Genomic DNA, 27,720 nt, shown 5'->3' on the forward strand with positions numbered 1-27,720 from the left:
TGTCCAAATCATCACCAAAATCGAATCATTTCTTCCTTGAGTCATAACCTACATCCACAGAGAATCTCAGCAATCCTTTTCTTTTTGAGTCATGCTGCTCAGAGACACAGCTGAAAACATGAAAGTGAATAAGTAGATAAAATAAGCCTCAGTTTCGTGGAGTCAAAGCATTTCTCTTTCTCGCGTTCATCGATTTAGAACATCCAGTTATCATTCAGCATCGAACAAAAAAAGCTTGCCAACACCATTTATCCCCTTAAAGCAAAAATACTGATGAAGCGTCTCAGAGAGAGGAGAGCACAGCCTCTGGTTCACCTCTGAAAGAATCCACTCTGCTCCACAAACATGGAAGAGGACAGTAAATCAAGGCAGGCCTCTTCCTCGTCTGTCCTTGGATTAGGGTCATGGAAGAAAATGAACGCCCCGTTTCATCAACACAATTCTGTCCTCTCATTCCACCCTGCAGCTTCTGTAGTATTCGTGTAATTCCTTAATTAATACTGGGATAAATACACAAAGAAATATTCTTCTGATGTATTTGAATTATGGATGTGCATGTAAAGCTTCTCAGCAACTAGAGGACTACGGGTTTTGGCAGAAATCCTTTTGTGTATAAATATATGGGTGCAGAAAAAAAGGCAGCAGGTGATGAGTCAAAATTTGAAATATTTGGCTGCAGCAGAAGACAGTTTGTTCACTTCAGGCTGCAACATACAGCCAATGTCATTAGTTTAAAGAAAGAAGGTGTGGCCCGCACACAGCCCTGACCTCAACATCATCACATGAAGATACAGAAGGATTTAAGACAGCCGGCATCCACAGAATAGCTTTTTAGAGCTTCTTCAAGGCCTTGTTTCTTTCATACGTTATCACAGGCTGAAATGACATGCTGACATATCCACAGGTGCTCACACACATGAACTTCATGCATGCACTGGTCAGTGTTCACGGTTCATCCACGTCCACTGCACTCAGTTTCACAGTGAAGTGTGAAACACGATCACGTGACACACTAAGAGCAACGTCTGCGGCCTTGTTGCCACTCCCCTGGGTGTTGATGACACACAGCTGTACAATTTAATCTGTGATTACCTTGCACACGCCTAAGATTTGTGGATATATTTATACATGATTATTATTCAATTATGTGATCTAGTGTCAGTGCCACTGAAGTCACCAGAAAACCAATTCATTTATTTTCTATTTAATTATGATATATTTAAGCATGTGTTATCTGTTATCTGGATAGATTCTTCAAATAACCGTTAAACATATTCATATTCCCAATAGGAATAACACAAATAGTAAAATAATAATAATACATTGTGGGAACCTGTATGGTTTAATGATTCATATGAAGGATTTAAAATAAGATTAGGATTACAGCCAGAGTTGTTAGCCACTCTTTTTATGTTATTGTTTGAGCATCTAATATGGGGCAGAACAATCTAAGGGTAGAAAATCATGGAGGGAATATTTGGAGTAATGATTAGACTAATAATTGGGTTGTCATTAACCTGTTAACATGCTGACATAACATCTCGCTCCCTGTAATTGTGACCTCACATGTTCTCTGCCTCCTCCCTCTCTTCCTTTTCCTTTATTGTGAAAAGCACAAATACAAAATGACGTAAACATGCGACAAACTTCTGTTGATGGGTCAGTTTAACCTCACTGAGACTCGGGCTGTTGTCGTGGACGTTTCCCTCCTTTACAAATAGAACTTGGGGTCATTCACGTTTTTTTTCCCCCCACTTTCCTGCCGCTGCTGACCTCCCCTCTCTCTCTCTCTCTCTCTCTCTCTCTCATTGTGGGTTGTCATGGAAATGGAAGCACAAATGGTGGGTGGGGGTGTGTGTGTGGGGGGGGTGGGTTCTATTATAGAAGCAGTTGTGGGATTGGTAGTGAAATGGAGCGAATCACGCACTCATAAACAGGGAGTGCGTTGGAGCATGAGAGGGGAAAAAAAAATGAGGAAAGAGAGAATAGCTTGGGGCCCCTCGGGGAGAGTGGAGCCGACTCCACGTGTTTTGGCCCCGGCGACTGACTGATAGCACGTTTGAAGCGTTACGTCATGGTCTGTCAGGCAGGCTCTTATTGCTGCTGCCGTGGAACCACGTTTCTCATGGAAGATGGTGAAACGAGCCATGTGGTAATGCCACCTGTTGGTAGTGGAGCAGTGGAAATGGTCGGCTGCTGTGCTCACTGCCATCATCACTGTGATCCATATGAGGAACAGTGTGAAGTCACTGGACATGGAAAATAGCCCTGACATGTGCTTGGTTTGTTGGTTTTGATTTTATTTGGGTAAAGAGGAACAACATCAGCAAACACATCTTTATATATTACCTATGCTGCATTCAAATATAATTAGAAAGCCTTATATTTGCTCACACACTAATTAGTGACCGTAAATCCGACCTCTGCATATAACACATCCTTGTTCAGGGGCGCCCCAGCCCTTGACCTGTCCTGGATTTGAACCCGGCAAACCCTCCAGTTACAAGCCCAATTCCTGGCCAAATAGGTTTGTTTACAGTTATAACAAGACCAGCACAAGGGAACACTCCGACATCACATTCACAAGTGGTTAAACCTGAGGTTTCTGAAGGTGGTGTGAATGCTAATTGGTCTGCTTTTGTAAACTTGATGATTTCCTCACACTCATGCTTGAGTGCATTCACACGCTGCCATCACAGCCACCAGGGACGCATAGTTCTAGTTTAGTTTATTTGCACATTATATAAAAGAAAAACTGTAATGAATATAGATCAGACATTGTGTTGCAGGAGGAGGATAGAAGTCAACAGGGCTCCACTAAATAACAACAGTCACACTAGCCAGCAACCAAAAGCAGGACATCAGCATGATTGAACCCCAACTTTCAGCTTGTAATACCACACGCTTCTTCACCACTGAACCACAGCGAGACAGTGATAGCTCTGTCGTGTGATACCGAACAGTGACGCTTTGATTCGGGCTGATGAACGTCCGTAAGCGCTTCAGGATGTTTCCCACACATGATATTATATTTATTAATTTTGGTCGCTGTTTCTGTTCGAAAGAGAAAAAGACAACAACAACAAAAACAACATTTTGAACACCCTTCACAGGCTTTAACAGGTTCAAACACACTGTATCTAAAAACAAGCCAATTCTAAGACTCCTGAATGTGAAACGTGTGATACAGCGAGACCTCCTGACTCTATTTGACACTCTGCAGCCCACAATGACAGGCAGACTAAATTCAGATGATTCAAACCAAACACTGCTCCTTTTCCCAGCACCCTAGAGAGAAACACAAAGACACAGGCGACTCTCCCACACTCCATCTCTCCCTACCACTGTCACACACATTTTGTCAGGGTGACATGTGATGCAGTGGCCGAGTCGATCACGCGGCAGCAAACAAAAGATAACATGCTCGTAAATGATTTGTTTCGGCGGGGCCCCCTACAGGTGATGCTGACCTCTGACTCCCGCTGAATGGTGACAACATAATGTTGTCACTTTCTGAAACGAGACCACAGGCTGAACCAGGAACTTGAGCCGAGATGTAAAAAAACTGCCATCCATGCTGATTTACCAAACACACAAATGTGTTTCAACACTAAATCCTTCGTAGTTAATTAGCCTTAAATCCACCCTTCCCTTCTGCTACTCCACCCCTGCTGCTTGAAATACTAACAGTTGCTACGTGGAGCAATAGTGAGTTCAGACGTCTATCACACAGGCTTGTTATTTCATTATGAGACTGAGGGTTGTCGTTCACTGCAGCCGACCTCTAGACTCACTGTGGTGGAGGTGGTGGTTGATTTCTTTAAAGACAATTGGCTGAGTAATGATAGTAATGGTTTTTGTAATATACTTGCGAGGACAACATTATTTACATTTACTACCATGAAATGGGGGCCACACGGTGGGGTAGTGGTTAGCACTCTCGCCTTGCAGCGAGAAGACCCAGGTTCGAGCCCCGGTTGGAACAAGGGCCTTTCTGCATGGAGTTTGCATGTTCTCCCCGTGTGTGCGTGGGTTCTCTCCGGGTTCTCCGGCTTCCTCCCACAGTCCAAAAACATGCAATGTGGGGATTAGGTAAATTGGACACTCTAAATTGACCATAGGAGTGAGTGTGAGAGTGAATGGTTGTTTGTCTCTAGTTGTGTGTGGCCCTGCGATGGACTGGCGAACTGTCCAGGGTGTACCCCGCCTATCGCCCGATGTAGCTGAGATTGGCACAGCACCCCCCGCGACCCTCTGGTGGAGGATAAAGCGGTTAGATGATGACTGACTGACTGACTGACCATGAAATGGACTGTGTTTCAGGGTTAGTTATTTAAAGGGTGTTGTATGAGTTATTTATACATATAAGACATGGCAGAAAACCAGAATTCACAAATCAGGCAGGGACACAGGAGCTGCTGGTCTCCTGTATGGAAAATTTGATCTATTTACAAATTTCAAACACTAAAGTCACAAAATAACATATTTAAACTTAATGATGGAAGCATAAGGTGCAAATTCACCCTCTATGGACTTTGGTGCAGGGAGTGAACGGATTCAAAAGTAATATACTGTAAACTTTGTCTAATGTTGAGGCAAAGCAACAAACATACTGATAAGACTTTGTAGACTTAAAGCTGCAGAGTGGAATCTCCATCGCCCCCTGTGGATCTCTGAGCAATTACCACAACACTGCAGTGCTGATTTGACCCAGTTTTCTTCCTGCCACGCCTCTCCCCAGTCACACACACACACACAGAAACAGAGCCGAGTTTTTTTCTCCAGTTCTTGGAGTTATCTGTATTTTACCATCGTCTTACTTTTCTGCATCCAGGAAACTTAAAGAGTCTGGGTCTCAAGCTGGTTCTCAGCACAATGGGCATGAACAAAAAAACCTAAACTATCACTTCTAAATGTGGATTCAGCCTTGGAGCCTCGTCTCCCTCACAAAGTAAATCTAGGAAACAAAAAATATCACCGCAGCATCTCTGGCAGATTTGTACTGAATTAGAGTTGCCGTGTAGATAAAAAGCTTCCTTTGAACTCCCAAAGGTCTCTTTCCAAGAGACATAAGCTCATTTATGTGATGTGTAAATCAGATAATGTGCCTTCGACCTGAGCGTCCCTGAACACTTTGAGTTCACAGGGGTCATTTGTTCTTCTGTTGTCCGGCTGTACCTTGACCCATCCAGGAGCAAGGGTCGAACAAAGGATGAGACAGCACAGGCTTCACAATGCTATCTTTCTCCAGATAAGGCCTCATCATCATCATCATCATCATCATCATTATCATCATCAGCAGCTCTCTTTTCTGCTGCAGTATCAGCTGTCTGTTACTTGGACTTTTCCTTTGAGTCTTTTTCCCTCTGCTTCATTTTCTAATAGTTACTTGTTTGTAACTGATGTTCGGCCCTATTTCACTGTGTGATCCACTTTAATGAGATCTGTCTTTCTCCCTCTCACTCATGTGTGTGTGTGTGTGTGTGAAGTAGGGAGTGCAGCTGCAGCTCCAATACCAGGTCCTCTCTTGAGCACCCTGGGACTGATAGATGAGGAGGGGGCTCCTCCACTTCCTGTGTGCACACAAGTGGTTTACTTATGGAAGGGGACATGGGTTCAGGGGCTGCTTACAGAAAACTGTCAAGAAATCAAAACAAAAGAAGAGGGAAAGGCCTCCCTCAAGACACGAGACTGCACGTTTGTGTCTGTCAGTCAGTGCCAACGTTTCAGGACATGCGAGGGAAGCCAACACTAGTTTCTCCTGTTTGCATCCACCTTATTTTGAATGGCTCATTAGAACATCATGGCACAGTGAAGAGTGATAAATGGGCACATGCCTCCTGACTTGGAGGTATGCTTTCATCCCCGGCCCTTTCATTTTCCTATCAGACAGTTGGCTGAAAGCACAAGGTGTTCTGTATCGGTTTATCTGGAACTCTAACAAGACTCGAAACCCAGTTAAATTACACAGTGGATGAAGTTTTGTTTTTTTTCTTAGACTATGCGTCCTAGGTTGTTCATATCCAAATGATATGATGATGATTTTTTTTTACAGTTTATATTATAAGCATTATGGCTCCTCATGGACAAATTGAATGTAATGAATAAGGGAAACTCCTCCATCCCTCCCTTATATCCCACACACACATTTCTCTTGTTATTACCAAACTATTACTTGGTGGTAACTGTCTAAATAAGAGGGTATTACCAACTTGCCAACTTTCTTTTCCCCACAGAATGTAGTTGTGTGCATGTTTGCAGTATGTGCACATGTGCTGGCTCAACAGGCCGGTAAAGGGATGAGAATGAAAGGATGAAAGGATGAAAGGATCGGAGGGTTTCAGTACTTGGCTTAAGAGGCAGCACAAAAGATCTGAAAACGTCCAAAGAGCTTCCACAGATTACTTGGAGAGTTGAGCTCATTCTTACGACCTCTGAATCATTTCCCCAACACATCCATAACAACGTTTTCTTATTACCAAGATGAATTATTTAGTATTTGTTTTTATTTATACTCTGTTTTCTCTCCAGAGGATTCAAAGGATACTATGAATAGGAAACAATGATGCTTCATTGCTGTTGGAGTCAGTATACACACTCTGATGGGGAAGGAATTGATCCATTTGTCTCACATTTTTCTTTCCACTCTACATTTAAATGCTCAGATCCTAACTTTCCAGTGTCTTGAGTGATTGTCCTTTTGTAACCGTACAACAGAGGGATGTTACAGAGTTTATAAAGGAAGAGTACTATATTATATTCAATTGTTGTTATCTATTTCCCTTTTTGAAAATACTTTTTTTTAAAGAAACAGTGACATACGAAAGAAAGGTTTCTTATATTTACTCTAAACAAAATGTTTCATGTGTTCTTTAGTTTTGTCGTAGCCTTTGATTTTCATGGGCACTCAAACACATTTCCTGCTCTGATTTGAGTCTTTTGTGAACCTGAAAGGACGGGAAACGTGACCTCCAAGAGTTGTCTTTTTGATGTAAATGAATAAAACATAGTTATCTGTGATTCAATCACAGAATCAACACACTATTATATTTACAGATACAGAGGGATCTTAGGCAGAAACCATTTGTTTCAGTCAACGTGTGAATTAATCACAGTGCAGTTGAGAAGGATGTGGATGTAAAGTTGGAGATGCAGTCGCTGTCTTGATTTGGATTAAACAACCACACACGCCACACTCTGTGCCCAACCCCCCACATCCTTCTGCTTCCCCCACTTTCCAGTTGCAGTGACAGGTGGCTCTTGGGGGTTTGAGTGACCTCAAATCAACAGCTGCACAAAAGAGCCCCACTGGGGTCTTTTTTGACGGGGTGTTCCCTCTCAAGTGTGCCGGTCAGCCCCTGGCCCTGCCCCCACCTTGGCAGATGCTTCAAGACTGTCCACAGGTGGTAAATGAGAAGAGACAAACTGTTGCGTAACAAAGAAGCATTTCAAGTAACTGGCTTATATTGTCTCTGGTTAAGAGTAAATGACTTTTATAGCTTTACTTTGGGGTGAATTCACATGTTTAACATGTCAAACGTTCATCATCCAAAACAATCACCAGGCTATAACAGTATTACACACACATATATAACCCATTATAATTCCAAGAAATTAAGTATACATTGTCATATTGACTCCAAGTAGCAGAAAATGGCTGACGTAACAAGTAAAAGTGGTGTTTGTCGAAGGACATTGAAGAAGTCTGTTTTTCAGTATTTTAAAGTTGTAGAAACAGGACAATTGTTAAAGTAAATTAAAATGTAACTTAGCCTCTCTGTTTTTTTATGATCAGTGTATGTGATATAAGAGTGTTAACAGGCCCATGTTTGTATCTCTGAAAATGTGTTGAAACAGTGAGTCAATAATGTTTTATAATTGCATAATATGTCATGTATGGACAACACTGTAATAAGCCTCAGTTTGATACATAACTGCCTTGTGTGTTCGCTTAATTTAAGAGGCAGAACATAGATTCACAGCTTTTAAAGCACATAATGATTTTATAAAATTATTACCCTTCAAAAATGTTTGAAATTCGGTTCTGTTGGAATTGTGATATTTGATTTTCCGGTTATTTAAATATAACGCTTTGTTTTTTATATATGAAGTAACTTTAAATGACACATATTTTGGCAGCATTGTGTCTGCACACATGCCAGTAAAAGGTGTGTTTTCCAAATCTACTTTCCAGCAGTGAGCATGTGAACTGTGGACTCTCTGTAGGAGCGTTGCAATATTACAGGGGACAAGGGTGTAATTAACGGTGTATTTCTCTCAATGTAAACGTAACGCTTCTTAACAAACTCATACGTTAGTCTTAACGAACCGTAGCAATGCGTGTACATGTATTTGCTACGGTTAAAAACGACACATTATGTAATAAAGTCTTGTAGAGGTAACAGCTACACCCCCTTCTTCTGATAATGGTACAGTCCGTACTGCAGGCTCGTGCGAGACTATCATCATCTGCAGGAGCGGAGCATCAGCCGTGTCGTGTCGGTGAGGGAGAAAGTTCAGTCTCTCCCTTTACTCCCTCATATTTTCCCCGACACACTTTTATTCAACTCCTCTGAGGAGCGAGCGGCCTCCGTCAACAGGCCGCCACTGTTGTTTTTATTTATTTGATTGTTTTTAACCTTATTTTGGACGCTCTTGGGAGAGATTCCTACCCGGTGCGTTCAGGACAACTGGAGACTGGAGAGACTCGAGCAAGTTTCCACCCCCATACACTCAGCGTGAGGAATGAGAGGAAGAGAACTCACTCGCATGTTTGAATGAACAAAAGGCAGGAAAGCGAGGCTACTGGCGCCGAAATGGAAGAAAACACAGAGCCAGGAGCTGCATGTAAGTCTCAAATGAAATATTGCTGACTGTCTCACAGCAGAGTGTTTTATTTTCTTCAATACATGCTTTGTCGCGTTGTAACAACATGTTTATGAACGTTTTTTTTTTTTATCGCTGGTGTCAACTTGAGAGCCGGGGTAATAAGGGCTGCGTGTTGCATTTGAGGGATTATGTGTTTTTGTGGCATGGATAATGAATACTTTATGAGGAGGAGATGACGATAGTCAACAAATCATGAAGCCAGTGCAACTTTCCAAGGCAGGTTCTCTTCAGTGTAATCATGAAAAATATGACTCATGCATTTTCAGGTCGATCATCACCAGACTGCTAATGTATGTCTTTTTTAATGTTAGCACAGTAGAGCTTTATAATAGCCCACACACAATGTGGGCTTGATGAGGTAATCTCACGAGTCACCCATCCCATCCCCCTCCTTATGTCCTGTTTAGCTCACTACTAACATGATGCAGTCCCTTCACATCTCTCCTCTTTTCTCCCCCTTCACGTACACAGTGAATAGTTGCTGATGCACAGGTGCAGTCTGTGCTATTTTCAGATGCTGCAAAGACGCATCGGGAAAACTCCTGTCGCTGAAATCTAGGGCTAGCACTGCACAATCAGTCCCATTTCAAATCAGCACCACAGTTTGGAACTATGCAATTAACAAAACCAAACATGTGTGAAGGAATTCATGTCCTTAAATATATAAATATGTTATATTTTAGCATTATAATATCCACAAAAATGGCAAGACTTAACCTGTGCTATATAAATAAAGACTGATTGATTTGTATTTTGAGAATTAGTCAAAATGTTTTCTATATGCCCTCTATCCATAAACATCTGTATTATTATTCAAGGTGATGGTCTATTTCATTTGAGTCACATTTTAAGGATGTCACATATGAAATATATGAATCTTCCATAAATATATTTAACAGGAAGTTGTCACACTTTACATGCGCAGAACAAATTGGGTAATGACAGAGCCAAACAAGACAATAATCATTTTTTTAAATTATTTTGATTGAGAGCCCTCTAGTGGCAGGAACTACATTCTGTATCCCAGAGAGTAGAGTTGCACCTAATGATTGTTTTCTCCTTTTAATTTATCACTCGAGTCATCCATACAATGCAGACAATGGTTGATCAAAGTTTCTCAAAACTCAAAATGACAGCATGCTTAAAACCTTTGTTTGCCAACAAACAAGATATATCCAAGCTACTGTCATCATAGAGCATCAAAGAAATCAGAATATCTGAAATCAAAGTAGTGATTTCTATTGTACTAAAAGAAACTAACTCACTCTGTGATTGATTTAGTATTCTATTATTGACTTGTAATTAGGATTCCCATAATTCCCATGGAGAGTTTACTATTTGGAATATTTCCCAAATTCCTAAACTCAAGATTCCAATCCCATGGGAAGTTGACCAGAAATTGTCCACCGCACTGCAACCCTATTAGTAATTGATTAATATTTCAATGCTGTCAAAAGGATGTAATGCTCCATCATGTTATCTAATCAGTACACAGAAAGTACTGAAATGAAGCTTGATTTATTTAAAACATTATATCACAAAGCAAATGCAATATCAGTAAAATTGCAATTAGATATTTTCCCCCAAATCATTCAGCCATATTTAGAACTAAGGTGTAGGATAAAGAGTCACAGGTTACACTTTTGATCTAGTATGTGATACAGTGATCAACGTCATATCTACTTGCTCAGTAATGACAAATATCTCAGTTTGAGATGAGATTAAATACCCGTGTTAGTGTCTGCTAGTGTAAAGACACCTTGCTTTGGTCGGGTGTTTGACGCTCCATGACAAAACATTGTGTCTGGACATGTTTCTGGAAATAGAAGGGGACGCACAATGTGACCGCCTCCTGACAACAGAAAACTTCCTTCCTCCCTGCTGACATGGAGGGATGTCAACACTGTTTTGGCCGTGCATCAAGGAGGAGGAGAGTTGTGCTCCACCCCGATCGTGGGAATCAAAATAGTGTTCTATATAGAACCATGATGCTGGGAAAAAAAATAATACATACAATACATGACTTTTCAAGAAGAATGAACAAAAACCTTTTCTGTTTGGATTTTCCTAACAAGCTCCTTGTGCCGAACTCCAAAACAAAGTCTCACCAATAGCAATAATGTGTTTTTCACATCTGTATCACACCAGGATGGTGACATTCAGAAGGGGACAAGACCATTAAACCTCTTACAGAGACATGTTTCCCTGCCACAACAACTCACTGGTATAACCTGTCCACCTTCGTTTGAGTTGACCCCCAAAAATGTGAGAAAATAGGTTGGAAATAAACAGCCTTAACACCTATTAGTGAGCTATTTAAACCCAAAAAAAGTAGCAAAGCAGAAAAGTTTCCAGTCTTTGTCGAAAACCAGCTCTCTAAATGTGTCTTGGTTGAGAACCAGATGCCCGTTCCCTGTGGCTGGTGAGGGCCTGCACTGGCATTGTGAAAATCTGCTGTCAGGACGTTTGGAGAAGATCTTTTAATCCCTCCATTCTTCCCTCTCTGTCTTTGCTCCGCATCCTACCACTCGTTGACATGGAGCACTGTATGGTCGTCTCCTTGAGTTTCTGTACCTGAACAGATAAGCTGTGACCAGCTGAATAAGAATAGAATCTTTTATTTTGGTGGTTTACATTTTTAATCGGACATTTTTGCTAAATTGTTTTAAGCAAAACAGACCAGCTGCTTTACTACAGCCATATTGAGGATAAAGGGCTTCAGAAGACTTGAGGCTACGTCACATTAGTCTTTTTTGTGCCTAAGTTCAGCTATGGAATCTGTAGTATGGATGCACCTGCTGTTCACACTAACCTGAGGTTATGGAGTCCCTAAAATTAAGGGTTTAAAAACGCTGTTAGCTCCATTAGCTGTGTTTAACACTTTCAGGTGATATACTTCTTCAGTTGTGAGTACAGAGTACTTCTGATAGTAATGATCTATTGTATGATGTGGGAGAATCAACCTGCTTTTTGTTGTCAAGCCTGAAGTAAAAACAGGATCAGCCAGCTACACATCTTCAGTTGCAGGAGCTGTCATGCAATCAGAGGTGATTTATGCAATGAACTTTTAGTGCACGCTTCACTGTCTTTGCACTGTATAATGGCATTGAAGATCTCCACTGTTGCGATCGGTGTAGTGGTGACATTTCAATAGTATATGGATTAAGTGTGTAAAACAACAAATACACCATGAACATATTTGACATTGATTATTTAGACAATTGTACAGTTCCAGTTAATTTCCAAATAGCACCAAATCTGCCATGATACAGTTCGTTTCTATCAACAATTCAGGGTTCTGTTTTCACTTTTGCAACGTGACATTATATTGTTTCAAAAATGAAAATCCAGTGAAGTAATAGGCTTGGTTATGCCAGTGTTCTTTTGTAATGTGCTGTGTTGTAGGCTGGGAAATTGGAAACTAGAAGTTGCAAATAAGAGAAAGTAATGGTACATTATATTAGTCCAGCTGATGTTGTTCTTATCTTATTTTTTTACTTCCAAGTAATTCTGCATTTATGGCTGTAATAATCATGGATAACTTTGTCATGCAAATACTTATCAAAAGGTATTGTATTCTTTTAAAAGTGCATTTGTTATTTAAAGGATTTAAGTAGATTTTGTGTGTTGATACAACTGATAATTTATCTAAAGCCACCTCATGGTGTAAGGTACTCTTTCCTGTTCAAAGTCTTCACTGAACCCTGAACCTTACAGAGGGAAGAGGAATAAGCAGTAACATCTGAGTCACAGAAAGTTGACTGAAGTTGTGCCAGCACTGTGGCACTGAGGTCTGCTTTTGAAGCTACAGTGCAGTTTTTAGAGCGTGACACATCTTCAGCTGTTTTTACTTTTCTGTTCTCTGTTCTCCATCACACTGGATTCAAAATGAAAACACTGAGCTTCAGTACTTGACTTAAAAACCTCAAGAATATGAGACTTTTTCATATCTAATGCTGTATATGACATGGTCGGGCTACAGTTCCGGAACTGTTGAGTCATTGTTTAATTTCAAATCAATATTGGAGAGTACGAGCCAAAACATTTGGCACCATCCAAACACTGGAGGAGAGCACTTATGTATGTGCAAGTATGATTGTCTGGTGCCAAAAGAAAATTGAAGGAAAGTCTATCAAATTTGTCTTTTTAATGCACTATCCATAGATTTTCTAATCTATATGAGCATGCTTGTGAGAAACAGAATGAGAGACATTCATTTTTAGTTCAGTTTTATCCAGAGGGGAATGCAGCTACTAAATCAAGACAGGTAAATACAAGAGTAGGAGGAGACAGACAGAAATATGAAATGTGTGTCTTCCTCAGAACTCTCCACGTCATTGCCGTTCTATTCTGTAGCACCCAGATGTTGTAAATCAAACAGCCCAGGCACTGACCTTTCATTGTGAACACATCAGGTGAATCTCAAAGCCAGGACAGAAAAAGCAGATGATGTAACAAACAGTTCAATTAAGCAGCACTTTACGTGGTCCAACTCTGTCTCTGCAGTATTCCACCAGGAAATGACTACTGAGACTTTCATGAAAAGTTATTTGAGATTTTGAACCTGTGTAAAGTTCTTCAAATCTGGAGCCTCTTTTTTCACAGTGTAGGAGATTGGATGAAAAAATACAGTGCTTTCAAGTTGAGTTGAAGCTTCTCATGAATCACCTCTGACCTCTGTTTAACCCACCTGGTTACTCAAGTAACACAGGGGCAGTTTGTTCGTGTGGTCTTGTAATACATTATGGCAAAGATCATGTCAAAGCAAATGTGACAATGACGTATGTGTTTTATATGCCCAGTGTGATAATGACTATAGTAACCGAGTCTCATATGTGTTGGTCACACTTAGGCCATGGGCTGGAAAAAAATGCACTTAGATACTTAGAAGTTACATTTTTGCCCTCGAGAACATATCTGGGTTTTGGAGAATGTGTTTGAAGAATGACTTGAATGAATGATTTATGACCTTTCTTCACTTCTTCAGCTCCTTCAATAGTTTTCTTGTAACAAGACCCTTTGATATATAATACAGTTGATCATGCATAGAGCTATGACTTGTTGAAGACCACCTGAAATTTGCTTTCAGGTGCAGGACTAAAAAAACTGACATAGATCCCAGATCATTTTGTGATTAATAAATTTGTTTGGAGGTGAGTTACTATATGGAACTATTTGGTGTAAAGTGTGGTTTGGTGGTGTTGTGGTTTATGGTGCTGTTGCTTCACAGCCATAGGGTGCAGGTTTCTGTGGCTACATCCACATTTAATCCAATTTCATATGAAAACTCTGGATAAACCTGCTGCCACTTCACCAACATGTTCACAACGAGTTCTGAATGATGTTTTTGGATCTATTTTATTTGAACACCCTGGGGCTGCTTGTTATTCTGGGCGGTCAGAAACAGACGATGCAGTGACCAGCTTATGATTTGTGATTGGTTCTTACTTTTCAACTTTCTTTCTCATCAGTAGAACTTTCTGAAACTAAGTAGAAAAACTGTTTGCCGTTTTCACCAGCATGTTTCCCCCTGGTACATGAATGGTGATGTGATATTGATTTTCAGGCCTCTTGGATAGATATATGTAGAGTACATCTGAAATGGAGCTGAAATGCTTGTCTGAATGCAGATTGTTTTTATCTGAAAACTCAATTTTCAAATAAAAACAACCAACCAACCAACCAACCCACCCATTCCACCCTGGCATAGCTAATTGTCCAACTAACTAACCATGTACTCTTCAAATTATTTCAAAGAAAACACAGGTGTTCTCTGTGATATTAAAAAGAAAAGACAAGGAGAGTACATTGGTACAAAGTGCATCATATTTAGTAGACGGAGACAGTTGGAACTGCTTTAAAACAACAACAATCAAAACACACTATAAGAGATCAAAACAAAAACGCAGTCTATGCCAGCATCTGGTTCTAGATGCTGCACAAGTGCTGCAGCTGTGCAGTATGAAAGTGACTGAATGGCAGAGAAACATGCTATTCTTATAATAATTTCCCTTTTAAAACATTACATGTAGACCTGCTATGTAAAGTGCATCTGCTTGACCTAACCACTTTCTGCCTCTGTGTTAAGAAGGCACATGCTGCAGTGCCGTTGTCAGCAATGCCACCATTCTTTCTGGGACATAAAAAACAGGACAAGGGGAGGGAAGTCTGGATTTGGGCTGCGTCACTTGTTCCTGCCACCTCCATCAAGTCCGAAAATATCAGCAGACATGTCTGCCCTGTGCTGCATGGTTGTCTGAAAGTTCCAGTCACCAGACCTATCTGCTGATATTAGGTCACTCCCTATTGAGCTACAGTAAAGGGCATGTTTATTTTACAGCACATCTCGCTCTCCCTAAATATTCTTTGGCAGGTGTACCATTTGCCTTTTGGAGTGATTGTTCAGTCCATCTTGCAAGCACTAACTGGAACCTCATTGCTAAGGGATGAGGTGGGATTGGATGTTTCCCTCTCTGTAATTACCTGTGTTTATAAAAGCCATGATTGGACCCAGAGAAGTTGTGGGTTTTTGTGTGGGCAAACACAAATCCAGTTAATGATAACTGTTGGGTGTAATTGTACATTGAACAGTCACAAGATTACTGCGTAGGGTTGATTTTCTTCGCTGTAGGTAATGTTCACGATAACAACACTTCTGGAACAAGGTGACAAGTAATGACTCTGTGAGTCACATCTGACAAGAACACACATAGATCTTTGCAGTAGCATTAAATGTGCCACATGCAAAACAGAGTGCCACGATGTCAGACCAAAACAAACATGATTGAAATGGTATGCACATGCATAGCAGACATGTGACGTGACTCTCTGCTCCAGACATCAATAATATTTGTTTGTAAAAGGCAAAGTTCTCCATGTCATAGTAGCAGCTGGACTTCTCATCCAAGAGGCCACATTTATTAGAGATGAAACATCTTCAAGAAATCTCCAAGTCCAATTCCTACTAATACAACTATTTTTGAGAGTTTTGTTAAAGTTTAATTTCAGAATGAGCGGATCAACAGTAATTGAATTACTGTTAAACTTTTACAACATTTTGATGCAAATGGGTTACACCCTATTCTGAAACACTGGTCCAGAACACCCCACACCCATTGACACCATTTAGAATTTGATCATGTTGTCACTTCCCAACCCCCAAAGGGGATATGAAGCAGGTTGCCAGGAGCAACTGACTGGCATGCCGATATACTGCTTCTAGTTATGAATGGCAGCTTGTGCACTCCAGAAACATTCAACCACATCCTCTAATGTCACCCACAGTGGTCTGAGTTTGGCAGTTCCTGACACAAGTCTCTCACACCACCTGGCAAGTCCATTTAGGTTTCTTATTTGTTTATATGGGGGGCATTTTAGTGGCAAATGCGAGGTCCTCGTATTGGAGCTACCGCTAACTCAGATAAGCAGAGCTTTTTGTCAGTGCTGCGGCTTTGGCACATATTCCAGAGAGAGCAGCAACTAAATGCCTGCCATTGTCTTTGGCCTGGGCCAGGTGATGGGATGAAAACTGTTCCAGCTACTGATAGAGACGTTAGGATTCATTGGCATGCCATGAAGGAATGCAGTCTTAGGAGCATCTGCCCTATGCAGACCTTGGTTGGTATGCGGAAACCATTTTTATCTATAAGGCAGACATCAGTCAGTAAATTTGCATGACATTAGATAAAAAAAAAAAACATCTAGGTTAGTCTGACTAAAACCAGACTATTAAAATCCATGTTGACACATTAGTCTGACTGAATTTGTACTAAATCAAATTTCTCAAAGGCGGATTAACACACCCAGATAATGCGATTGGGAGTTGACCTACAATACTGTGCAAAAGCTATACTGTCTTAAGCCACAATTATAGTTGTTTTTTAGCACAATAAGCATGCCGTATAATTATCCCTTTATTGGAAAAGTGTCAAGTATGTGTGACCCTTCCCGACCTTACACTTGAACACGATCTTACGATTTCATGTTGACAAATATCTGCTCTGGAAAAGGTTTATTACACCAGGTTTATTCAAGACCTGCTTGAGCATTACATACACATGCTGTATATGAGTTAAACTCATTGAAAGGTTGCTATATATATATGATACCAGCCAAACCAAATGCCTCATAATATGACATAAACATAACAAGGCTAATTTCTATGTAAAATTATAGCTTTCAGTTAAAACCACATCTAATGAAAACCTTGGTCTCACACACAGGCATGGTTTGCTCTGGCATTGAGTCGATGCTTGCTGTTTACACTGCGCTTCCTGTGTGTCTGGGCCCCCTTGCCCTCTTACATCACCCTATTCGGTGCAGTAGGAACACAACAGGGTGAAGGGGTGATGGATTGGGGGTAAACGATGAGGTAGTTCATTAGTTTCTGGTCCATCCCAAATGAGATGCACATCCATTCAGTGTTTCCAGAGTTCCTCTTTTCTTTTGTTGCCGCCCTTTTCCCTTTCCAGTCTTTTGATTTCACACTCAATACAGCTTCCTCTGCACTTGTTTGCCTCATTTACATTTTTCTGGAGATTTAACTTCATTACACACCTTTTATCATGCTATTTAATGTATTGTTATTTACATTGTAATCATCATTATTTATAAGCCTTTAGTTAAATTTGTTGGCAGTTTGCATGCATGATAACACCTTTTCTTATATGTTTGGCTGGAGATAGAAAGGGTTCCGTTTTTAAAGGTACAATTCTTGACTTCATAAATAATCCATATCTTGCCCTATATTTTAACTGCACTGTGTCTAAACATGGCATTGGCAGTGCGGGGTGTTGCTGTAACTGACCAACCAAAATCTAACTGAACCTTAGAATTACTTCCTTGCGTGTTCTTCACATTCCACATTGTTTTTTTTACAGTTCCTCCGCAGTAAAATACCTCCCTGTGCTGTTAAAAGTATAAACAGTGTCACATGAATGTGCTGTCATAGTTTCTGTCACACAGTGAGTCATGTGTTTTGCTCTGTCAGGGAGGACAGGTGCCAGGTGAGGTTGATGAACAGGTAGAAAAATGTCTGTATGGCGTGTTGTCTGGAGGCTTTGCTTGAACAGTGTGTCAGATCCTTTAGTGCATGGAACCACAATTACATAACTCCAATGATAGAGGGTACATACTGTTGCTCCTCATTTTTTGTGACTTTATTATTATTTTTGAGCGTCTTTCCTTTGTATGTGCTCTTTTGTAATGCAGGTTTGGAGGTGAAGATCTCATTACATGAAGAAGCAGGCACTGCATGTGTGTATTTAAAACATGCTCTAATGATATAACATGCTGTGAAATTGGAATTTTGCTAAATCACGTTTTCTGTGACCAGTTTTCATTTTAATCATGGTGCCACAAGCCAAACTCCGGAGCAGTGAAGTAACTGCATGTTGGTAGTCAATGAAGAAGGGTGCCTTGCAGAAGCTGCTTTTACATTTCCAAATTAACCTATGGAAATATACAGTATTTACTGTAAACTGACATGCCTTTTATGATGGAACGGAAGCTACTTGCACCTACTGTTTCCTAACACGCCATTCTGCTCTTTAACTGTGTGTGTTCATGCATACTCCCACTTCTGCGGGGGTTTTTTCACCATTTCTGCTGACTCTTAACAGATATCTTATCCCATTGTATCACTTTTGCATATCGCCGACCAAAGAGGCCCCATAGAGAGACACCGTGGGGCAGTGTGACAGTGTGATGTTCAACCAGTGATCACACACACAACATGCTGCAGAGTCCTGACCTGAACCTCCTCTGACCCACTTCGTAGGTTCAATGATTCTAATGATGCAAAGAGAATACTAATGTGATCATAGTGTTGACCAAAAGAGGGGTTTCAGATTATCATGTCCCCTCTTGACAACTTCACGCATTTAACCACTTCACTACTTCTCTATAACATTTATTTTTCTCCTGCTCTCAGCTCATATTTTATTAAAGAAAAAACATTGTTCAAATGTTCATTACACATAACCAAATTATTATATCAGCATTGTGGAGGTATGGCTTAATTTGATTAGGCAGTTTGTAGCATCATACAGCTTCAACTTGCCAAAGGTCTCCGTCTTAAGGGAGAGGCGCTCACAAAACAAAAGTGCATAGGTTATAATCATGGAAGAGTCAGAAATACCGAGCATGGATCCAGCTTGTGAAATGCTGACCAAATGTCCTTCTCAAACTAGGATACATCAAATTGATTTTCCATGTTTAGGCTTGATGGAGACTCTAGCCTCTCAAAGGAAATTGTTTTGCATTGATTTATGAATATGAATTATGCAAGTGTTTTCACAGCAGGGTGGTCTAAAGGCTTTTGGCTGTCGTGCAATTATTTAGGGAGCAGTTACTCAGGCGATACAAGCAACACTTTCAGTTGTAAAACCTTTCAAATCAAAACAGGCTGGTATGCAATTATTTCACAGTCCACATATGAACATGGATAGGTATAGAGTACTGGTATTAAAGTGATACTGGTGCTTTCTTGGTCAAAACTGAAGTGTGTATATATAAGCTTCTAGACAAACAATACCAATATTGATGTTTATGTTTGTTCTAACTTTGCTGTAAAATTGATTCATGTCACTTGTAACTAAAAGTTTCAGACGTTTTCATGTTTCATGAGCTAGGATTGTTCCAGTTTTATATCCTTGTAGATGATCATTACGGCCTTTAGTGTAATAACTACTCAAAGCTATCTCTTTCCACTCCAAGTTGTCTGGTAGCCCAGACTGTTGCTCACTGCATCAATCAAGCCCTTGTTTCAGTCCTCACCCTCAGCTCTCCCCTCAGAGAGCTTCATCTTTCACTGGTATTCACCGCCAGGGCCACGTACTACACACCAGAGCTAACGCTAATGTTAACGCTCGCTCCTTCACGTCACCATTGACAGGATAGATCTCAATGATTGACCCGTTTCCCTCAGTCCTGTCAGCCAGCCAAATCTGAGCATCTCCAGTTCCCAGGTGAATGACAAAGAGATCACTGGATATGAGACGACACAAAACCTGTCTGTCTGCCACTGCATCAGCTTTTATCACCTTTGATACCCCAGCTGGGGAATCTCAGTGCTGTAACACACGTGCATGAAACAGAGCAACGATTAATCTTGTTTAACGCAGTAAGAACGAGCAGTTGGATTTGAATGAAAACAGTGACAAAGTCATTGTTATAATAGATATTGTATTTTCATCTGCAGAGAGAAAAATCATTTTTATTTCATCACTTATTATGCAACCGGTAACTATGTTCACATTTTTTCTGCAAGCTTGGATTTTGTCCTAAAATTGTACTCGAATTATCCAACAATCTTAAGTACAGGTTTATTTCTTGTCTTCTTTCAGTTTATCTCATCACTGTCCTCTTCCTTCACTGCCACTGCAGTGTTTAGGCCACTGTCCTGTTGCCATGCAGAGAACACAACAATGGCTGCTCTCTGTCAGGACACTTTGCTGCCCCAGGAATGCTTATTTAATAGTGGCATGCGTCAACAAGGGAAACACAATGTCTCATCTCCCAGCTGAGCTATTTCCTAGACTCGTACTGCTGTTCTCTCTGTGCCAATCAGGTTTTATCCATCTCAAAGTCATCTACTGCTTCCATTTCCTAAAATGGTGACTAGAGTTGCATATTTTATGCACTTCCTTGATCAGATGCTATTGTAGAATAAAGGTAATAAATAGGAAAGGGAATGAATATTTGATTATTCTGTTACTGTGAATATTCGTAATATATTAAAAAGACAACAGTTGTTCAGGGATTGAATTTATAAAAATAAATCTTTCTACTTCATGTGGGTTTGCAGAATTGATTAAATTTAAGAGTGAATGCATCTTGATAAAGGTAAAGGGATAAATTAAAGTTATATGGCACTTTAAGGCAGGGATTTCACATTTTTTCCAATACAAGGACCAGAAAGTTGTCCTGTTGTCATATTTCTGACAGACCAGTAGCAGAGGCCATACTGACTGATGATAACCAACAACTAACTGTTTTTGTGGCTCAGCTTGGCCCATCCTAAGGTTCCCTGCCCTGGGGGTTGGGAACCTCTACTTTAGTGGAGATTCTTTGTGGTTTACAAAGCACATTGTACAGTTTCATACTCTATTCAAGGATCATTGAAGTTGCACAGCATTTATCCTGCTCCTCATTGGTGCTCCTCTGTGCAAACTACTGAATAGCACAGCATTTGTGTAGTAAATCTTGAGTGCACTCACTGACTCAGTGTGACAGCCCCCTACCGTCTGTGTTGTTTTTAGCCAAAGTCTGAATAATTTACAGCATGTTGCCCCAGTGTTTACCTTCAGAGACTATGCAGAAGACACTGAGCTCCAGCATGGTTCCAAGGGGAGCACGGGGAGTATGGTGCTGAGTGGACAAAGCCAAGTGTCCCTCCCATGAGGGTCTTTGTTTGGCTGTCAAAGCTTGGGCAAACTAATGTTTGAGTAGGAGATTCAAGTTCAGCAGCCTGTCGAGTGTGAGTCATGGTGCAATGAGTGAAGCTGATGTCCCAGCTAACCAACCCAGTTCTCATGTAATCCAACATTTTTCAAAATCTCAGATAGTACAGATAATTATGCACATGCTGTAACTGATAGAGTGTCATCAAAAAAGGGTGATCATTCTCTTTCTGTTTTCCTGAAAGCAATTCATTACTTTTCTGCAGAAACATCAGAATGCCAAAAACAGTCACTGTGTTATTATCTTCTGCCATTTGCTAAAGCCTGTTTGTCGATAAATCAATCTCTATAGATTGAATGCCTTAACACCTATTACCATGTACTTTGGAGCAAATGATGTTATCTTTGTTCAACAGCTGAGATAAGCATTGTAGAGAAACACAAGGTCTCATATTAAGTCCTTTGTTGTTGGTTGTTTCATTATGTTAAAATAGTCGTTTACTTGGAGCCAAGTTCTCCACCCCTCACATTGATACACACGGCTCTTGTGGAAGTTAACGTCATCCACGCTAAACTACCTCATAGGCCCAGTGGTGAAAGGAATGAAGGCCAACTGGTTTGAGCTCCATCTGTGCTTGTCTCGCCTCTTACTTTGTTATTTCTCACTTGTTATTCTGTCTGTCTTCAACCAGCTCCCCACTCATATCTGGAAATAAACCCCACAAGGCCTGAACCAGAGGGGGAGAGCAGCCCCCTGAACACAGACAACTGCCAGAGAATGGGGTCTCCAGCTAAGAAGGACGCAGGCCGAAGACTGACTACCCCCAGGAAATCTGACATCATCGCTCGATCACCTGGATCACCTGCATCACCTGCCCACAGGTCCAAACAAGGTACAGGACTAGAATCAGTCTTTCATAGTAGTATGCCTTCAATAATAAGCAGTGAGGCCTTCACGATTCATCCATGTCAGAGTCATATCAGGTTTTAGACTGAAGGAAATAAAAGGTATTGCTCTTGTAAATTACAATGAACTACAATGAACTATTTTTCTATACTAAGGTTTTTACCTTTGATCTCCAAAATTGATCAGTTCATCCTTGAGTTAAAGTTAACGATATTTTAAGAAAGTCCCTTAAGATGTTCCTGAAACGGATTGTACAGACAGTTCTCTGTGTGCCATGACTGTCATGGATGCATTTAAGCTTTAGATTTTGAGTACAGTACAGTTGCTTAAAGGTAAAAGCTGCAGTGGAGGCTGTATTGGGCTTGACGGTGCTCTGATAACGGTGCTATTATGGATATCTGGAGTCAGGTCAACTCCCTTGAGGCAAAAATAATGCCTCACTATCGGAGTTACAGTGACCACATGCTTTCAGACATGATGCCAAATCCAATAGACGAGCTGCAGGTTGTCTTTTAAGTGCTGGAATGAGAATGGAAGAGAACCTTTTAAGTGAGAACAGTGCAGATTTTTGATTTCAAGATTTCAAACTGAATTAAATTTGTAAAGGAAATGAATATAAAATACGGACATGTGAGCTTACTTATGGGGCTTTTCCAATATACAGTTCTAGCACTACTCATTAGAGATAGTACCTGTTACCTGGTGCTTTTTTTGGTACCTGCACTGGTGTGGGTTCCAAGTGAGCTGAACAGATACTAAAATGTGACGTCAACAGACTGCCGGCCACTGACTGGTCAGAGAGTGTCGTCACTGGAGGCGTCATGTCTGCGACATGCGATCAAACCAGCCATTTTTTAAAAGAACAGCAAGAGCGTTGCAGCAATCATACATGGCTGCTGTCTACAAAAAATACACAAACAATGTGGTCCGTCACAAGGGGCAGATATCGCTGATGAGAGGATCCAGAGAGAGTTGGACGGAGCTACCCGAAGTGAGAAGGATCCATCAGGAGGGCGTCAAAGCCATGGCACTTTGGTGCAGCCTCACTATGACGACCCCGTCCACGTTAAGGAGGTACTTTGAAATAATGGAAAACGACGTGCCTGACACCCAAACCGAGAAGAGTCAAGTAGAGCCGAGTGGTGCTATAACTGTGTAATGGAAAAGCGCCATTAGGGAACAGCTAATGCTGGTCACTGGCAGAGGGAAACTGAATAAGAATGTAATGAGTGAGTGAAGTGAAGAAGGCATTTAGTGCTGGCCCTGAAGTTGAACCATTGCTCTGTATTGCACTAAGTCTCTATTCTATACCCATTAATCCAATTAATTGTTGTCATGGTCTTTATTTTTTTTCTTTCTTTATCATGATGTAATGAAGATAAACCTTCAAAAGAAACGGTTCCCAGAAGTGTAACATCACCTGAAGACATTTGTAATTTGTTTGTTTAGGGACTGTTTTCAGATACACATAGTTTGAGTTTTGTTTTAAGTCGGTGAATATGAGGTTCTAATGTCTGCGTGTTACATACAGTAGACAACATTGAGTGTGAGACGTGCAGCTCCACTGTTTAGGTTATATTTTCAGAGGGTGTTCTGGCAGCATGGAAAACCACTTGCAGTATATCACATATACTGCACATTCTTTTATGGGGCTATAATGTTTTCTTGGCTGCTAAATATTCACATCAAAACAATGTGGATATCATGTTATGGTTCACCATTCCCTTTGCAATGCTGTAAGTACCTCAAACACACCCACTTGAAAAGACCTGAACTATTTCTTTATGTCTCCTTATTCCAAATGTGACCCATATTTCCATTTTGTTTGTCAGGTTCCTTTTAAGGTTCCTTTTACACTTGCTCATCAAAGCTCGTTATGTGTGAGGTTTTATTCAATCCACAGGGGTGAGAGGAACATTTTACTAAATAAGGCTCCTTGATTTGTTGCTGAAACAGCTTTTACTAACGAAAATGGTGAAAGAAACCTGCTTCTTTCTTATGACTCCATTTATTTAAAGGCGCAGGACTCACTGCACTTCATTGTACCCCAATTTAGAGGGGAACACAAAAATCCAGAGGTGACAATTTAAAATAATAATATGCAAACGGTGTGTACCTGACGGTATTTTCTGGGCCAGTCAGACGCTTTGTGCATATGACATTATGATTAACATCATGGCTGTGAGTTGCAAACAGCAGCACATCACAAACACTCTCTGTGGCCCTGTGAGTATCAAAGTGGGTCAGAGGTTGTTCTAGGGGAGGCTGAATGGCAGATTGTTTTCATGTTCATCATTCACACCCCCCCCCCATTTGATGCTGCTGTAAGGATTGTGCTTTGTGTGTGATGCTGAACATCTGGTCAGTAAAGATTGAGGAGGGTATCATGACGGCTCAAGAAAGATCAAGGCTGCAGTGAGAGTCGGCGCTTCTCCCTTAATTGTCATTGTAAACAAAGAAAATGACCATTATGAAGGAAATGACCATTTTTTTCAGTCTGTACACCTTTCAAACTAATTTATTAGGTTAGACATATGAAATAAAGAAATACAATGGACATAGAGAAAGAGTTCAGTTAATCCTGAAAATAAAATGACATGGGTTCAGGATAATGTTATCATTGTAGATATGATGTGTATTTAGAAAGCATAAATATTGAACCTAGATCATATTTGAGTTGAAAATAAACATAATTATATTTATTGAAGATCAGTTACAGAGAATCAATTATCAATTCTTTGGTTTGTCAGTGAATGTCATCTATAGAACATAAGGCTTTAACTACTAATTATTTTCTTGATTAATTACATAGTTGTTTGCTGTATATATATAAGAAAATGGAGTGAAGCAAAAAGAAAATATTCCAATTTAAGAGCTGACATCAGAGAACGTTTCTTTTTAAATTAAAAAATTGTTTAAATAGTTGCTGATTCATTTTATTGATAACTCTTGAAGTCTTTATAGAACATTACCATAATCAAAAATTATTTTGTGAAAGATATTCAAGTTTTATTTTTTTATTCTCTCTTTTAACTTGAACATGTAAATTTTATTTACTTAGAACATGTATTTGTTTTTATTGTTTTATTTATTTATTTATTTTAAACACATCGTCTTATTAAATCATTTCTTTGCCACCGGAGATTAGTTGTAATTCATTTTCATTTTCAACAAAGGTCATGTTTTTTTCCGAGGAAGTAGCGCTAATTATCACAAAAGGGCGCAGTTTGAATTCTTGTTTGCTCTGGTTTGCTCGTACTGCTCTGCTCCTGAGCTTTTCAGTCAGTGAGCTGTTTCTCTGGTGTGTTTGTATGAGCATACATCATGGATGTCACATGGAGAAGTGCTCCCCTGTTGTCACAACATGCCACTGTCACATACAACATACACCCAAAGCCAGATGGCACTGGAGATTAAGAGGGCACTCCACATGATCCAGCTTTTATTCACAGATTTCTTTGCTTGTTATTATTTCGTTTTTTTTTTTAGAAAATCCAGAGATGTTTGTTATGGTTGCAATCTAGTTAATGTAAGCTGAAGCATAATCTGACTGTCACAGTGTTGTAGTTTGTTTTTTTCTGTCCCCATGAAAACACACGCACACCAGCATTTATGAGTGCAACATTTCTGACTCGCCATCAACAACAATCAGTCCTTCTTAATGAGCTCTTGTTGAACTGTTACCACTGATAACTGTTTACATAATCTAACCATTGTGGTTTATTTTGAGTTGTTAAATGGCTTTAATGGCCTGTGTGTTGCATTCAATGTGCTGTCGTGAATAGGAAACCCTGGTTCTAAACAGACACACTAGGACAAACACTTCAAATCAGTTTCTACTATTTATTTATCATTTATCCTGTCTTTTCAATGAAGGAATAAAAAATAAATAAATACCATTTGAATTCACCCTATTTTACTAAAAAAAGACCACCATGTCAATAGATTTGACTGAACCCGACCTGAGCCCTACAATAACCTCAGTCCAGAATCGGGCTCGGGTCAGTTATCCAGGTGCTAGTTGAGAATCAGAGCTGTATTTAGCGATCACTCATTTTTCATTGAGTTTCAGTCAGACAGAAACTCAGTCTCCAGTCGTTGTCAGGCGTCATGCATTTCCTTGTGGTTTAAAAATAAAAAAAAAACCTTTGCTGAATTTGCACGAACATCTTAAGGTGCAGATACTAATCAGAAAAAATCTCTATGCAACAAATGACGCGTATTTCTCGTGCTTTGTGAATGTCGCACAGATATTGATATTGTTGTAGTCGTGTGATAATTGGCTTGTGCAAAATAAATATTGTAACACAAAGTGTCCTCAATGGTTCCAGCCTAAACTTGTTTAACCAGCTTTACCTGGGTTTTTATTCTTCTGTTAACCAGGGGTTCTTATGCAGTACACGTGAAGTGCAACTAACATGAAGAAATGTCTGTACTTATTCATCATATCCTTGTTTTTCCCCCTTCTTGCTCAGACATCATGAAGTCAGAGGAGAGGCAGAAACTCGCCAAGGAGCGGAGGGAGGAAAAGGCCAGATATCTGGGTAAGTAAAAGCAAAGAGAGGAAATGCCCTTTAAACAGGAAGAGAGTGCCCCCTAGTGTTGGGGTGATAGAGGTTGTATTGTGTCTCTGCTTGTGCTCTTACTGAGATGATAAAAGGCTACTTTTTGCATGCTCAGAAAGATAAAAGTGGATAAAATGGTAGTTTGGACTTTTGCATAGAAATTAGCAAAAGACAAGCGACAATTTTACCAATAATAAGTGAGCATCAGTGTTGTGCATGTCTAAATACTTATCAGTGGTGTTAACACAATTGCTTAGTGTTTGTTGAACGACTGATAATCACTTCTGCTCACCTCTGCTATAAAATGTATAGTGTTACAAACATTTATTAGAGATTTTTTTTCTCACACTGTCAACTTTAGTTTTTTATGATGAATATCTCATGATAGCAAGACCTAGAGGTGCAAACGTCCTATTGTTACTGGGGCCCACAGACAGATTTTTAGTGCCCTAGCACAGAATTTAGTATACGACCTAGTGTATTTTTTCCCTGGAGATTATTTGTCTCCCTCCTCTTCTCCCCAAATAAAGACATTTTTGGTGGCTTCAACATGCATGATGAAAACTAATGAAACTTTAGGGGTCACATCAAATGACACAGCTGTAGTCGGCGTGGCACTTGATAATACTGTCAACTTTATTTAACCCTTGGCTGTATCACCTGGCTACCTGCTAGCCGTGCACTGCTTTGCATGAATGACTGTCTTTTCTCTCACCTCTTCCCCCTGCAGAAGAGCTCAGCAAGTTACAAGGTAAGCCACTCATGTATGTGCATGTGGTGGTGGTGGTGATGGTGGTGAAGGTCGATACTGATCATTCTGTCTCATGTGGGTGCTTGGAGAACAATGAACCTGGATGAATGACAATTTAAATCTCTCCTGCAAAACTGCTGCTTTGACCTTCAAGTTGCTGTCAGTGATGTCTTTTGGCCCACATGACTACATTTGGGGGGGAGTATA

At 40.2% G+C, this 27,720-nt stretch overlaps 1 protein-coding gene across 1 annotated transcript in view; it reads left to right on the top strand.

Annotated features, from left to right (window-relative positions):
• The first annotated feature begins 8,475 nt into the window (after window positions 1–8,475).
• map7d1a (MAP7 domain containing 1a) overlaps window positions 8,476–27,720 on the top strand; it is a 39,109-nt gene continuing 19,864 nt past the window's right edge. The window contains exons 1-3 of the mRNA XM_044034115.1: window positions 8,476–8,847; window positions 21,983–22,183; window positions 26,673–26,741. Of these exons, the coding sequence (XP_043890050.1) occupies window positions 8,778–8,847; window positions 21,983–22,183; window positions 26,673–26,741 (340 nt within the window). The 5' untranslated portion in view covers window positions 8,476–8,777. The remainder of the gene's footprint in view (window positions 8,848–21,982; window positions 22,184–26,672; window positions 26,742–27,720) is intronic.

Source organism: Solea senegalensis, linkage group LG9 (genome assembly GCF_019176455.1).
Source record: "Solea senegalensis isolate Sse05_10M linkage group LG9, IFAPA_SoseM_1, whole genome shotgun sequence".
NCBI classification, from domain to species: Eukaryota; Metazoa; Chordata; class Actinopteri; order Pleuronectiformes; family Soleidae; genus Solea; species Solea senegalensis.